The 16313-nt window shown below is 43.3% G+C and overlaps 1 protein-coding gene across 3 annotated transcripts; it reads right to left on the bottom strand.

Annotated features, from left to right (window-relative positions):
* Nucleotides 1-1768: 1768 nt before the first annotated feature.
* On the bottom strand, nt 1769-15958 carry SERPINB11 (serpin family B member 11). Of its 3 annotated transcripts, none has more exons than XM_053664298.1 (8): nt 15903-15958; nt 13293-13477; nt 12164-12223; nt 11026-11154; nt 7916-8033; nt 4902-5044; nt 4077-4232; nt 1769-2617 (listed from the first exon to the last, which is right to left on the bottom strand). In XM_053664298.1, the coding sequence occupies exons 2-8, from the start codon at nt 13458-13460 to the stop codon at nt 2213-2215; spliced, it is 1179 nt and encodes a 392-aa protein (XP_053520273.1). In that variant the 5' UTR covers nt 13461-13477; nt 15903-15958; the 3' UTR covers nt 1769-2212. The 3 variants fall into 3 exon arrangements, with proteins under 3 accessions (XP_053520273.1, XP_053520274.1, XP_053520275.1); XM_053664299.1 differs by having other exon boundaries at nt 15893-15932; XM_053664300.1 differs by lacking the exon at nt 13293-13477 and having other exon boundaries at nt 15903-15940.
* Nucleotides 15959-16313: the final 355 nt, after the last annotated feature.

The raw sequence follows: 16313 nt of genomic DNA, 5'->3' as shown, positions 1-16313 counted from the left end.
AAGGGTGGTAAGGAAGCCCATTGAAACCTATCTATATGAGGAACCAAGGACCATCCTGGTAAGTGTTCAGCAAGAGGGAATTCAGGGTGTCCATGACCCAAGGATCAGGATTCAGGTTTGGAGACAAAGGACATCTGTACACACAGCCCACCTGCATGTTCAAGCCTGGGCCCCAGAGGGGAAAGCCTTCCTGGGACAGTTCAGCTAGCTGCTCCATCGACCTTGAACAAGACTGGAGGCCTGCCTGAGAACAATGGGATAGGATAGAGCCAACAGGCGGGGAGAGAGTTCCCATCCCCACTCCCACTTCCAGCACTGAAATGCCTCCCACACCAAGTCTGTGGGCCATTTGGGCAGGAACAGCAAACTCCAGGGACCCAGGGGGTCTTGGCCCAGTGCAGTTCTGGGTCCAGCACCAACAGAGGGTAGTACTTGCACACACCTGGTGGCAAAGTCACAGGCTTTACTACCCCTCTGTGGCACCAGAGAGATGGTAGCAGATTCCACACCAGCCAACCCTGAGTTGGGGAAGAGTGGGGACCCCAGACAGAATCTGTGGAACTAGGGTAGTGAGGCATGGGATGCTGAAGGACCCACAGTAACCAGTGAGATCCCACGGGGAGACTGTTAGCTCCATGCAGTCTGGGAGACATAGACTATACAAAGTCCTGCAAAGATTTTTATTAACAGAAAGCAGTATTGTAAAAATAAATCTGTAGATTGCATATAGAATTTGGAAACTCTGCCAAATCCCAGTCTGGTAAATGTCAGCCAACAGCCTTATTATGTCTTAACAAAGGATCTTTTCAACGTGGATGGTCAAAAGTGCTCAGGGACCGGACTGGGGAATTCTTGGCATAGATGCATCAGAGATGCTGAGGGTGACTCTGACTCATGCCCACATTACCGAACAATTCCATCACCCAATTAAACATCCTAATGGCGCCTTCCGCTGTCACACCTAAACTGTCGAAGATGCTATCTATGTGTAACCAAAATAAACCATGAACAGGCGTCATATCTCCACTGCCAAGCTGCCCCAGGCCCACTGAAGTGATTATTGACATGGAAAATGCTCTTCGGTGATTTATTTCATGAAGTTTATAATGCATCCTTCCCATAACGATGGCCATTTGGAAGCCCAAGTGATCTTCCTAGAATACAAATCCAATCAAGTCACCTTCTCGGAAAAGAGCCCTCACACCCTGAAATGGAGTACAGGGCTCATCCCTGAGAGGAACCACCCCATGCCTATCACTCCGTCCTTGTGGCTTCGTGCTGACGACAGACTCTGCACAGCAGCCATTGTCATGGCCGTTCCAAAGTCTGCCTTCTCTGCTGACTTACAAGCTTATGAAGACAAAGGCTGAGACCCTTTGTTATTCACTGTATATACCTATGGGTTAACATGATGTTGGAACTTAGTAGGTGCTCAAGCAATATTTCTGCTTGAAGTGAACCAGAACACCAGTGAATACTGAAATGGCCAGAATCTTTTAAGGTCAGTCACCCTGGGTGGCAAATCTGGTGTTTTGTTGGCTGGAAGCCTAAGTGTTTTTTCACGTCTGGTTATGGCTGAGCCAGAAGCCTCATGGTACTCTGCTCTCTCTGCTGATGCCAAGAAGAAGCACGTGCCACCAGTGGAAAGAGATAAAAGGGAAGTCTATTATTCAATTCAGGGCTTGGCAGAAATTAGGCTAAAAACTCCACAAAGATGGCTTCAAAGAACTTAAGGTATTTCATGCATTTATTAGAATCAGTACAGAATTTTGAACTGAAATTCATAATGGTACATTTACCCATGCAAGGAAAATCATACCATTTAAACACATCCAACCAAAGTGGAAGCCCTTCAGTTGGTTGTCCAAAGGCTGAGCAGTCCCTTACTCAGGAGCTCACAGGGAGATACACACAAGTCAAGAGAATGTAATTCTCTAGACTCAGTGGCTTGATTATGTCACCCAAACAGTGCTCAGATGAGGCCCCAAAAATAAGAGAGCCAGAAAAGCTTTTTTTTGTAAATATGCCTTCTTCCCCATTTACCATAATCTTAGGGTTCACCAGCTCACGGAATAAGTTGGGAGAGATCTTGGACCCATTTTGCAGACAAGCAACCTGAAGCACAGAGGTGTGAGGGGTGTCAGCTGCTCTGAGTCACAGATTTGTCCCTGTACCTCCTCTGTGACTCTGAGCCTTGCTCACCCCCATGCGCTTAGGGAGAGGCAAGCTTTCCACAGAAGAGAATGGTGTTGGTGCCGCTGTGCCTTATGAAGAACAGGAAAGGGCGGTTCGCCATGAACTGGGCTCGGATGGGGAGTCTTTTCACGGTGAGGTTGTCCCCAGTGGCTGTCGCTGCCTCGGTGCCCTCTTCATTGACATCCACATAGGACTTGTGGATGACCTTTGATAAATGCAGGCCCTTGGCTGGTGATATTCCAGACAGATCAGCCTTGATCTCGTTGAAGACATCTGTCATCCCAAGGGATTTTAGCAGAGAATTCAGCTCATACTTGATCTCCAGTTTGAATCGGGGCAAGTGGACTTCAACGTCTCTTTGCATCATGTTGGAAGAGCTGGTCCACTTGTCAAATGTCTTCACATTCAGCTGCTTCTCTACCTAAAAGACGAAACACAGATGGACCTGCATGAGCCAAGCACGAGCCTCTGCACTAATTGCTGTTTGTTGTATAATTCTCAGTGTGAATGATTCAGTTCCACTAACTTCCTTTCTATCTTTAAACTGTGCTCAGGTTTTACCTGAAAAAAAATAGTCTTGCATTCTTGCATTCTTCTACATCTTCCCTTGTCTGTTGTCTACTTCTCATTAATATTTCATAGTTAAACGTGTCCAATGTACATCCGTCCCACCGTCTTTGCCTTAATTCACTCTCTCGGTGTGTAGAGTTGACCTAAACTCTCTTCAATGTCTCTGCAGTTGTGCTCTCACTTTCTGAATGAACTCAAGCACTTCTCCTCAGCTCTCACATCTGACACATTTAACAGCAACCTCCATCTTGCACTCACCAGTCATTTGGTTTCTATGGTGCCAGGACCCCCTGTTCCACTGGCTTTAATCTCCTCCTGTCCCTACTCTTGAAGCTGACCTCCAGGTGCCTCCACCTAACCAGTCAGCTCCCACACCCCTGCTGAGTTCTCCTTCTCCACCCAGTTCCAGAAGTTTCTGAGAACCCTTCACACTGCTGTCCTTGGGCATTTGAAACTCTCCGTAGCCCTCCCCAAACTGGTGAGTCAAACCATCATTCTTCTACAGGAGTTGAAGACGTTTCTGCCCCCTTCCTGCCGCCCTGAAAATAGCAGATCCGTGTGGCTTCTCTTCCTATCTTTTCCTTCTGCCTTTCTGTGCCCTGAGCCAAGTCACCATGACTTCAGGACACAAGGCCATCTCACTGCCTTGTCCTTCCACGGCCTTTGCACCTGCGCTCTGCTCTGGGGAGAACATCATCTGTGTGTGTGGCCCACTTCCGCTAGAGCCCAGAAGCCCAGCTGGTCTCCTAGCAACTGTCGGGCTGGCAGAGCCCTGACAAGTCCCTCCACATCTGCGGCTTGCCTGGCCTGTGCTGCTGGGCAGCTTCCACCGCAGCCAGGGAGACGGTTAGACTCCCACCACCACCGTGGCCTCTTCTCCGTGCCTGTGGCTCTCGTTTACCCACAAAACCAGGATGCCGAAAATGGAGGTCAGCCCACAAAAGCTTGTTGCTTTTGGATATGAAGCTGAAAGGAAGCTGGCTTCATCAGTTTTCCAGGGCCTGGGAGCATCATAATTTCATTACAAAGAGTTTCCCAAAATTCCAAGGACCAATATGTGAGTATGTTTGCACACCACGCTCATGCCTTTTTAATATAAAAATAGATTGTTTTCCCTAAATACATTACCCTGAAGGCAGGGACCAGGAGGGCCCCTCACAGTCCCTGGGGCGGTGCCACAGAACCTGGAGGCTGATGGGCTGGGGGAGGGGCTGTACTGACCTCGTGGGACGCACACAGGGTGGGGGAGTGCGTGCACGCGTGGTGCACACACACGTGCTTCCTCTGCTGTTGGCATTCCTGAACGTTACCTGCTCCAGCGTGGCCGTGCCCACGGGCAGCAGGATAATCATGCTTAGCGTGTTGCCCACGTACGGCAGCTCCAGCACTTGCATCCGCGGCTCCCGGACGAATGCCAGTTTGAACGTCCCTGTCTGATACATCATGTCCACAGTGACGCTCTTGCCCTATTTTTTTAAAGATTGTAATTAGATAGTAGTTACGGATGTCCTTGCATAACATAAATAGCTGCATTGACAGTCTAAACTCATGGGTAAATTATAAACTACAAGATAGACCCTTATAACTTTCCTCCTCAAAGGCGATGAGCTTTTATTTCAAGACAAGTCCTGGTTAGAGCCTGAATAGTTCAAGTAATAATGATAGCAATAAAAACAATAATATATGTGCCTCCCCAAAAATGAAGCCAGGGATTCCCAATAATAGGAGTTCTATGAAAAAAAAATGATATTATAGGATCATTTTTTAATTCACTTAGAGACCTTTTAAGAGAAAAATAATGTAGAGTTGTGTTGTGCCACCAGAGCAAATAACCACAGTGCCTACTGAAAAAACACGCAGATAGGAGAACAGTCAGGAAAAAAAAACAGTCTTTCTTGTATTACAGGGCAGCCCGGTGCCAAAGGGGCCGCTCAGCAGCCCTGTGAGAAAAGTCACTGTCACTTCATAAGGAGAAATGAAATAGAATGTGTATTCTATGCATAAAATGCATAGAACACACAGTTAGAGGAACCTAGGGAAATCAAGACAGGATCGTCACTAAAACCTTCTGATTGTCCTTAACCAGTTATTGACGTCTCCAAAACTGATTATCAGTCGGAAAATGAGACACATACCTCACTTAGCTGAAAGGGGGCTTTCATCGTCTCTCGCTCCTGAAATTTACTTTGCCATTGTCCTTTGAAATATATGGCATTCACCAAGACCATTACAGAGGAAGGGTCAATTGTGCCCTTTCCAAAGAGGTTTGTAATTTTTCCTTGTGATAAAAAAGAATAGATAATATATTTGGATTTGAACTTATTAATGATAACAGATAGTCACGATAGCTAACATTAAGTACTCTCTCTTTCTCTATAATATATACATATATAATTGATAAATAAATATATAAATGAATTATTAAATAAAAATAACACTCTAAATATGTACACAGCATGTGGGTCCCTGATGCACACCCATGGTGGACAATACTGATCAATCTATTCATTTAAGCTAAATATTTTTAAGATACTTCTATGTGCAGACACTGTTCTAGGCACCAGGACACTAAACCAAGGCCGAACACTAAATTAAAGAGACAAAAATCCCTACCACTGTGCACTTCTCACCCCAGTGAGTCCACTGTGCACTTTCCCAGGTCACCTTAGTGTAAGCCTTAGACTCTTCCTCAACACAGAGTTAGTTGCCAGGCAGCCCCTGGCAGTGGACCAGGGTTGGCCTGTGGAGTAAAACACATTTTCTCCTACTGTTCTGAGTAAATTAACAGATCTAAAAATGTACAGAACTGTCCATGCATTTTTTAACAGCATGAAAAATTTAATGGATACATATTTTAATCTGATCACCTATTACATGGTTTGAATAACATCCATCAATTGACAAGATACTTTTGAGAGCTCACCACTGTTGAGTGATATAATAGATACAAGTATGTTAGAAATATGGTCTTTATGCTCAGAGAAGTGATTATCTTCGACTAGTAATTTATATTACTAACATACTCTTCAAAATGCAGTTAGCTCTAATGCTTTGCTTTTATTTCATTCTAATTTTAATTTGTTGATTAGTAACATTAATTCTCTCCCATATCAGGAAATATGATTATCTATGTTCTGAGACTTCAGAAATTAATGGTACATGAGTCAGTGGCAAACTCGCAGAGAGATTATTTCAATGTGGTAGTTTGACTGCACATGTTTAACAGGATGTGCCCTCAGGACAAAAAGAACTGCAAAAATGTCTTCAGCTACTAGGGTTGATTGTTTTATTAGTTAGTGTCACTGTTTCTGAGACTGTGTGTATTGTTGGTTGAGGTCACTGTGCAATGATATTGGTGGCATTGAAAACTGGAATTTTTGACATGCGATAAAAGAGAAATAGATGTAAAATGGAGGTGCATGTTAAGTGAAAAATCCCATGAACCTGAATTTGAGTTGGTGATATTAGCGAGAGATTAAAATTTGTAAATATATTTCATCTAAATATATGTAGTTCCTAGTTCTATCCATTGAAGAAGCCTAAAAATGATGATCAAACCAGTAGCAATGAGCACTCTTTGACCCAGATTAGGGTCTCTAAAGATCATTTTGCATTGAAAGGATCCAGGGTTCCTTGGAGGAGTAGGTAAGTCTAGGTCCAGGACAGGAAGTGACCAGGATCAGCCTGGAACACCTGGTCAATTCGGAAAGCAAAGATGCTATCATATTCTAGAGGGGCCATGCCCAATGGACTCAGGAGCCACAGGAAGATGCATCCCCTGGCTAAATGGAACAATTTGACCTTTGACATCTTGAAACACCTCAGCAATGTTTAAATGTATGGATTTGTGATGATACTTTAAAAAAAACTCATTGGCTATGTTGGAGGATACTAGAGGAAAAATTATTTTAAAAACTTGTGTTGAAGAAAAAGAATCCAGCATCCTCTTTTTGTTTCATTTTGTTTTTATCACATGAACTGTACTTAGGGTAACCAAATATTTTATGAGAAGTTTCTCATATAGAAATATTCCAGCTTATAAGAAGGAAGGAATGCAAAAACTGGCATATGGCAACTTTAGAACCCCTAATGAAATAATGGACCTAAGCATCAATTCCAATTAGATGAAGTTTTACAATAGGCAGAGCTAATACATAGCAATAGAAGTCAGAAAAGTGTTAAGATCTGGGGACGGGGTGGGTTTGTTTCTGGGACAACAATGAGGGTGTCCGTGGTGTGCCCTTCCCAGTAACAAATGTTTCATTTTCCTGACCTGGCTGGTGGCACAGCAGGATATTCATCTTTGGGATAATTCACTGAACAGCGGACATGTATAGACTTTTCTAAATGTACATGTATGTCCATCAAGACACACATTTGCAAGCTTATTTTAAAAATCAAGCTTGAAGGAACATAGTCATCGGTTGCAATATAGAAACATATTTTGGGTCTGCTTTGAACAAATAAAGAGTCAATTGGGGGAGTACATAAACTCTCAAAATATTTCTTAATATTAAATGATTGTTTAATTTTCTAGGTGTACTGATGGTGTAGTGGTCATATTTTTAAAAAGCTTATATTTTTGAGAGGCACAAACTAATACATACACAGAAAAACAGACATGCTATCAGGAAGGAGCCTTCAAATAAATAATCTGAAAGGGGGTGGCGGAAAAGGGCATGGGTTTAGCAAATAATATTGGCCTTGAGGAATAAGTGAGACTGCTGTGTAAATAAGAATTCATTGTATTATTCTCCTTTTTTCTTTCATTTTTTCCTTGACTAGATTTTAAAAAAAGAAATGAACATATCTTTGGTATGAATATTTAATGCTCCATTTAAAAATGTTTAACACTATATAGGGTTCATTTTAAAACTGGAGAAGGTAGACTTCAATTGAACTCAATTCAGTGTTAGACTGTATGATAACACCTCTATAGCATAGATACAGTGTTCCCATTGTCAGGGTCACTTGGCTAGATCATTTAGGACAAGTGGTTATAAGGGACATTCCACCATATTCCCCATTTCCTCCATTGTTAATCTGTGTGTCTGCTCCCAGACTTCACCCGGATTCTCGTTAGTACTGACTCGGGGAGTTCAAGACGGCATGAATCAAGTTTGGAGACACATACGTGACTTATTCTTACCATTAGTTTTACTTTCAACCCAAGCATTAATAGTTTGCCTTGTTTCTTCCGGAGACTGTTGAAAATCAACTGCCTGCAGCCTGGCTTGATACAACTTCTCCGAACAGTTTAAATATTGCTGTAAAAGAAAAGACTACTGCATAACAACACAAAAATCATGTAAGGAAAACAAACACACCCAGGTTGGTGTAGTCTAAAACCATAACAGATAAAAGCAATGCATGCATACACCTGAAAGGAAGCAGAATCCGTACAAATACATGCAGTCAAATCAAAGAACTTTCCCAATGGAGTGTTCAGAAGTGTCTGGTTGCTACTTCTGCCATATCATGGGCGTTCTTAGTTTTAAAGTGTTCCAAGCAAAATGACCAACTGCAGTAGAGCACCTGCCATTTCACTCTGTCCCTCCTTTTTCCTCTTTAAAGGACACAAACAAATGGGAGTTCCTGCTTCAAGGTTCCAGAGAGGAAAATTGAGGCCAAGAGTGATTAAATGGCTTCCTTGCCTGAGGTCTAACAGAAGGTTAGGTCTCCACCTGATATATTTCTGTCTCCTCACAAGCCACTACAGATAAAACTAATAATATTCTCTTCCCTGGCCAGTGTGGCTCAGTTGATTGGAGCATCATCCCGCAAACTGAATAGCCATGGGTTGGATTCCCAGTCAGGGCACATGCCTAGGTTGTGGGTTCATCCCCAGTTGGGGTGCTTACAAGAGATAACCAATTGATGTCTCTCTCTCACACTGATGTTTCTCTCCCTTGCTTTCCCTCTCTTCCCCTCTCTCTAAAATCAATGTCCTCAGGTGAGGATAAAGTAATAATAATGATAATGATGATGATAAAGGTAGTTTTCTCACATACATTATCCAACAAAAAGCAATGTACAACGTCAGTGTAAAGATCCTAGTCCTCTCTTTTAACCAAATTCCCACTCCCAGACTGAACCCGTGTAGCACTCTGGAGCCACTACTCATCACCACCCTTGACCCTTCATTCTTAGAACTGGGAATGGTCCGTTGCCAAATCTACATGGACCCAAAGGGAACTGCTTGCAATTCCATTCTTGAGACCTTGGGGACTGGCCTCTCTGGTCCAGCAGGACCCAATACCCCCATGAACATCTAGGGTGATATGAGACTTAGAACTACGGCAGGTATGAAAGTGACTACCTGGCATCAGGCTTGTCATTGGCTTAACTAGGTTCTCTTGTGCCTAAATCAAGTGTAGAACAAAAGGAGAGTTTAATCTTGGCAAAATCTTGGCCTTGACATGATTCTTGTCCTGAGCTGGGTCACACTGTAGCTGGATCATGCTTAAGTGACTGCCCAGGGCCCACGAAATGGGAGTTTTTCCAGACAGAACCCTGGGATAATAGTATCTTATGACATAGATCATGACAATCACTTCAGGAATGGATGCAGTCGTCATTATCCCAAACCCACATTTGTCGACTATTACCCCCAGACCTCTGTTTGGGAAGATGAAGGAATGAGCGTAGTCCAGCTCCAAGGGCCAGGAGGGCTAATCCCCACCACTTCCAGTGCTCCCCATAAAACATTCTCTATGTGCTTCTGGGGCAGTAGAAGGAAATACCTCTGAAATAGTGCCAGGGCAGGCTACTCCAAGTTAAAAAAACTGTAACAATCAAAAACTTGTCTAATATTCAAGGTCATGAAAAGCAGACCTATAGCCAAGATTGCTCTACCCAGCAAAACTATCATTTAGAATCAAAGGACAATTAAAGAGCTTCCTAGACAAGAAAAACTAAAGGAGTTTATCATCACCAAACCATAATTATATGAAGTGTTAAAGGTACCTTATGTAAGAAAAGGAAGAAGATCGAAACAATGAACAATAAAATGGCAAAAAAATACATAGCTATCAACAATTGAATCTAAAAACCAAATTAAGCAAACAAGAAGAACAAAGATGGAATCATGGATAGGGAGAATGTTTTGATGACTGCCAGATAAGAGGCAGGTGGGGGAGAATGGGTGAAGAGGTGAGGGCATTAAGAAGTACAAATAGGTAGTTACAGAATAGCCGTGGGGATGTAAAGTACAGTATGGGAAATGGAATAGGCAGAGAACTTATATGCACAACCCAGGGACATAAACAATGGTGGGGGAACTGCCTGAGGAAGTGGAGGTTCTGGGTGGAGGAGGGCAAAGGAGGAAAAATCAGGACAACTCTAGTAGCATAATTAAGAAAATATAACTTTAAAAAACTTGTCAAGTGGAAGACATCTCTGGGCTAAAGAAGGACATTAGAAATTCAAGGCTGCTTCCCCCAGCTGGCATTCAAACAACATTGGTCACACAAGTCATATCACTGAAGCCGGCGTTTCCCTTCAATCACAGCAGGATGATGTAGCAACAGAAAACAGGAAAATGAATTTAGACAGGGATCAAATTCTGGCTTTGCCACCTAATTATCTCTGTGACCTGTGTCAAACTGATTTTCAGAATCTACTTCACAATTGTGGAATAACAACAGTTTTCTACCTATATCTTAATACTAAGTAAAGATTACGTAAGCTAATGTATGTAGTAGAGTGATTGACAGACACATAGTAGGCACTCAATAAAACTATATTCCAATGCAGTTAAGAAATGGCATAAATAGTGTTAGAATTTTGTAGTTAAAGAAAACTTGATCTAATCCTCTCATTTCAAAGACACATGTGGCCCAGAGTCATGTGTCTGAATGAGAACAGAACTCAGATGCCTTGGCTCCCAGTCCAGAATCCTTTTCACTAATTCTCAACACTCTGCCACTTAGGACCTTTTTTGAAGAAGAAATGAAAAACAGGTTTTGTCTTTCTTCTGACCCATAAGAGATGATTCTTACTGGCTTTGCTTTGTGCTTCATCTTTGACCTTAGTTCTTGGACAACTTGGGTGATTTTGCACAAGTAAAATTTCTATGTGATATTTCACAACTTTAAATGGGGGGGTTGGTGAAACCATTTCATTAAAACTCTAACTCGGCTCAAATTTAAGCTCTTAAAGATAAATGTCTTGTGACTCTTGGCACTCTTGAATTACCTTATGGTGTAAAATTGAGAGGATGCCAAGAAAACTGTTGACCACCATTCCAGGTGGACTTACCTGCTGGAATGCTATCGCCTGCGTCCCGTACAGTCTGTTGGCGATGCTGAGCATATAGTTAGAGTGTGGCTGGTTGATTTGAGAGAATAAGACTCCAAGCTCTGAGTGAATCCTTCCAGCTTGGCTGCACTAAAGTACAGTAAACAAACAATGGAGCATTAAGTTGCTTGATTTCTTGCCATTGGAGAGTTATAAATAACGTGAAAACAATAAGGAGTCGAAGGGTTGAAAGCATTTCCTTCTTCAATTTCCTCTAGCACAATAGTCTCTGCACCCTGTGACTCTGGTTACAGAGTGTGAGCAGTACTGTGAGCTATTGCAACACACACATGCACTTGTCAGCCCCGATGTTCTCATTCAAAAACAGAAGTTATCATAAATAAGGAGATCTTAATCTCAGGGTAATAATCCAAGCATTTTTTTGTTTGTTTTGTGATGCTGCCCCTGTACCTATGGAACCATTTTTCTTCTCTCTCACGCCCCTTTTAACGTCTCCATTTTCTGCAACCATGTAATCAAACTCCTCAGCTCTTCGCTGAACTGGCCTTCCACACCCACCTGTCCCTCACAAGAGCAATCTGGCTAAGCATGAAGCTCCCATGCATCTGAATGCATGGACATCAGAGGGGTTGTGCCTGTCTTCCCTAAAGCAAAAACTCCCACACTATCGCCTTTAACCTCCTAACAATAAATTGAGTTCTGTGAAGCAACCGTCCTGTGAATCTACATGCACTTGGGCATGCTGCATAAATCTCATGTCAAAAGTCCTCCTACCAGAAAGGACTGCAAACGGGTGGGCTGGGCAGCATTGAGCCCTGTCTTCCTGGTGTCTAATTATGTGGCAAAGCCTCAGTGTCCTTGCTCAGTCCCCTCACTGATCTGAAAAGTGCAACACTTCAGGCTGGCAGGCTCAACACAGCACACAGTTTGTAAAAGAACAGAAAAGTTTGCATAAGGATGACAATAAATCACATGGTCAAATCTGGGGACTTTATTACTGTCGTCAGTAACTCTATGGGGGCATTGTGAGCCCTATTAAGGGACAAGGAGGGGCTCTGCTCCTTAACCCTTGCTCCATTATTTCTCGGTGCTCTTACATTCAAGAACCTTTGACAGCTCAGCAGTAATGTTATTGTACCTTAGCTGAGTCCTCAAACTGAGGCTTTAATGATTCTGCAATGTGATTAAAGTGAAGCACCTAGAAAGAGAAAGGAGAATCAACTGGCATCAACAGCAACACACCATCTATAAAGGTTCTCAGTTATACGACCCTGTTTTTCCACTTCAGATAGGGACCTATGTCCTACCATAGCTAGCATTTAATGATGCTGTATTCCAAGTCCTGAACTAAGCCTTTATATATCTTACTTAACCCTCCCAACAACTTTATGAGTAGATACTATTATCCCCATCTCCTGCTAGGGTAACTGAGTCAAAGAGAGACTAAGTGACATGCCCTGAACCACTGTCCGTGAGGGTGCAGGGTGGCGCTGCCACGCACTTGACCCTTCTCCCCTCTCTGACCTTTCTCAGACCACTCCCTGTGACAGAACTCGCCCAGGGCTGCGTAAAACATTATGTGGCTCCCCAGCACAAAACCTACTTTAAATGCAAAAAATCATGCAAGTGCATCAAAATGTGGAATAAAGCAGTAAAGGGCAAACAGTAACAGGACGTGCAGGTTCCCTGGGAGTTGTTAAGTGATACTCCTCTGGGGTTTCCACATCAATAGAACATGCATATCATGAAAAAGTCACTGATCAGCTATGTAACCTGAAAAGTCACCCTTCCTCTCTTAGCCTCAGTTTCCCTCACTGTGAAATTGGGAGAACAATAACTACTTATGACACAAAGTGGTCATGATGTACAAAAACCTAATAAATATTTTTAAAACCCGATAAAGTTGGAAGTGTAACTAGATTTTATCATACATCAAACTCCTAGAGAGCAGGAATAGTGCCATACAAATGCTCTCTGTCATGTTTAAATAAACCGTTGATAGGATGAACTCTGAAAGTAATCATGGAAAGGTGTGGGTAAAAAAACTCAATGGTAAGGAAGAGACTGGGTATTGCACGTATTGTGCTATTTTCATTGAAATATATTACATTACTAAAGCCATTATCCACTTATAAGAAAAATGATTTGCCCAAGTGTATGTTCTTCTTTCACAAGATGGCAGTTTTCTTGGTGTAAACATGCAGTTTGACCCATAGGGGGCGTCGGTGAGACTCCCAGGCTCTGAGACTTCACTGGGTATTCCATACCTTTTCCATCTGTTCTGCACTGTGTCCTCTGGCTCCAAGGAGGACCATACTTAGGGCATAAAGCAAACTCAGTGGGGAAAAGAAGATGTTGTCTCCCACGTTGTTATTATTCAGCTCTTTGAACATATCAAGGCAAAATTCAACATTTGCTGCCCTGAGGGAATCCATTTTATGCCCAGCACTACCTGAGAACAGAGGAAAAATAACTCAGCATATCTCGCGGAGGTACAGACCAACCACGGAACTCCGTTATTACAGTTCATGAATTAACGTTGCGGAGCACACTACGTTTTAAGATTTTTACGAAATTAGTGAAGGGTGAAGGTGGGCAAAGGGGGGACCAGGGGAACCCCTGTTATAGTGTCAACAAAAAATAAAGTTAAAAAAGGTATTAGTAAATGCTTGAGAGAGGAATTCGCAGTAGTTTCAGAGTCTCATGAATAAAAGATTTCCTATTCCTTTCAACCGATACTTCAAAGCGAGCATTTGTGTACATTTCAAAGTGATCCACGATTGTTCTGGAGCAAAAGAGCAGAAGGAATTAAGTCGTTGTGCTCTGAATTTCATGTTTTATGACACGCCTCACCCTGGAACCCGTACAGAAAAATTCTTGAGCTACAAAGGCTCCACTCATGTCGTACTTCCCTTCGAGAACACCCACCCTCACAAGGATAGGACACTTCCATTCTGGTCACTCAGGAGCAAACGAGGTGAGAATCCATAAGGCCAACCTGGGCAGTGTTCTCTGCTTGTTCCCTCACCCTCCTTGGAAGTAAGGCCAGGCTAGTGAACGTGCCATGAGAAGGGACCCTCGCCCTCCACCCTGGGCCACAGCCACGACATCCGTGAAAATGCAGGACCAGAAGAAGAAACTCTGAGAGAGAAGCCACGGTGCTGGAATATGGGTCACCTACGGACGATGGCTTGTCAGGAAGGAAGAGTCGGTTGTATTCCGTCCTGCAAACACTAACTGGGCCCCCCTAACCGCAGGGGGCTGGACAAACTTGTTGAGCGCATTTTTGCCCTGGGGGAGCTGTCACTCATTCTCCAGAGGCCTTCATCACCTCATCACCATCAGACACTTTCCTCCTCTAACTTCTGGGTCATCATTCCTTCTTGGTTCACCACCCACCTCATCGGGCCACTCTGTCTTGGTCTCCTGCGCAGGATCTTAAATCTCGGGCCTCTCCTCTGTTTACACTCGATGATCTCATTCAACTTCTAGCTTTAAGGCTCACTGATTGGCTGCTAGCTCCCGAGTTTATATTGCCCCAGAATCACAGGTTCGTGGATGTAACCGCCTACTCAACATCTCTACTTGAGCGCCTATATGGGTGTCCAGTTTGACAAGGCCAAAAGCGGACTCTTGACCTCGGACCCTCTTTCCAGCCTGCACCCCTAACAGTCATCTTGATCTCTGTGAACAACAGCTCCATTGGCCCCTGTGCTCAGTCCAAAAACCGTGGGATCTTCCTTAAACACTTTCTCATTCACATCACATTCGATCCATCAAAAGTCCTCTTTTCTCTGTCCTCAGAAATCCTCACCATCTATCCATTTTCCCCTCTCCAATTACCACCCTGGTCAAAGCTACCATCATCCCTCTTGTGAATTATTGAATAGTCTCCTCACTCATTTCCTACTTTAGTCCTTCCCTCCTCCATTGTATTTTCTAGAAAAGACAGAGTGATGTTTGTAAATACCAGTTAGTTATGCACTAACTAAAGAACTGCTTATGGCTTCTGCTCAAAAATCTGGTGGCTTCCCTTTCTCTCGGAGAAGAAGCCAGGTTCCTTTCTGAGACCCAGGTCCTTCATGATCTGGCCCCCACAACCTCTCGGCCTCATCTCCATCTAGTCTCCCCCCGGCTCACTCCGTTCTAGCCGTGTCACCTCCCTGTACTTCAACTTGCCAAGCAGATTCCACCTCAGGGCCTTTGCATGTCCTCACTCTCCCCTGGGACGCTCTTCCCAAAGATATCCAAATGATTTGCTCTGGCAGTTCATTGATCTCTCTTCTCAATTAACATCCCATCAATAAAGATTTCACTGACTACATCTCTCCAGCTATACTTCATTCCATTACTCTATTTATATATATTACACATATACACACATATTTCATATAAATATAAATAACTTTGTATTTACTTATTTGCCCTATGTATTATATATACATATTTACTCATTTATTTGCCTTATACATTATAGACATATATTTATATAAATAGAAACTATATATATGTTATAGTGTGTGTTATATGCTGTACATGTATTTATTGTCTGATTTCCCCCCTCCCTCTAGAGTACAACCTCCATTAAAACAAGGATTTTCTTTTTATGCTTTATTTCAGCATCGAGACCAGCCCTGACTTGCCCCTCACTGAGCACCTGTGGAAGGAAGAGGTGAAGAAGAAATTTTAATCCAATTGGCACTAAAATACACAGGTGTCATAAGGAGTCAGCAAAGCCACACTAGATTAAAGAATAAGCCGCCCCTCATTTGGCTCGTTTCACCCCTGTCCAGATGCCCTGTCTTTCTGCGCTTCTCTATGCCCCTTTGACAACAAACTCAGCTGGAGCCGTAAAGCAAACACATACTTCTCTTTACCTTGGTCGCTGTCTGGTGGTGGAGTGGACAGTTTGGTAGGCAAGCTTGGAGCCGTGTCCCCGGACAGGAAATATAAAGCCTTTATTTTCTGCCCCTCCCCTCCCATTTGTGTCCTGAGTGATTCAGCTCTACACCTGCTGGGCGGTAGGTTCAGCCCAGAGAGAAGGCCTCTCTAAATGCCACCAGAGCTGCTTTGAGTCCCTGAGACTCTCAAAATGGCCAGTACGCTTGGGGAAGCACCCAGTTTTTAAACTTTTTCTGCTCTGCTAAAGGAGAGACACTGACAAGCCAAACCTCTATTCCAGACAATACTCTATTTTTCTAAAAAGAGTAACAAAGTGTTCAAGTTGGCAGTGCCATATGCTGAATTCTGGGGATGGCATGTGTCCAAGCACCGGGCCCAGAGCTCCC

The sequence above is a fragment of the Artibeus jamaicensis genome, unplaced genomic scaffold (assembly GCF_021234435.1).
Source record: "Artibeus jamaicensis isolate MK-2021 breed Jamaican fruit bat unplaced genomic scaffold, CSHL_Jam_final contig_354, whole genome shotgun sequence".
Lineage (NCBI taxonomy): Eukaryota > Metazoa > Chordata > Mammalia > Chiroptera > Phyllostomidae > Artibeus > Artibeus jamaicensis.
The sequence above is the reverse complement of the archived record's forward strand: the minus strand, read 5'-3'. Positions and strand labels throughout refer to the sequence as shown.

Coding starts and splice junctions, on each gene's coding strand:
- SERPINB11 (XM_053664298.1), bottom strand. CDS start 13,460: ATGGATTCCCTCAGGGCAGCAAATGTTGAATTTTGCCTTGATATGTTC. Junction 5,045..7,915: donor GGTTGAAAGTAAAACTAATG/GTAAGAATAAGT, acceptor TTTTATCACAAG/GAAAAATTACAAACCTCTTT. Junction 4,233..4,901: donor CCCCCTTTCAGCTAAGTGAG/GTATGTGTCTCA, acceptor TTAAAAAAATAG/GGCAAGAGCGTCACTGTGGA.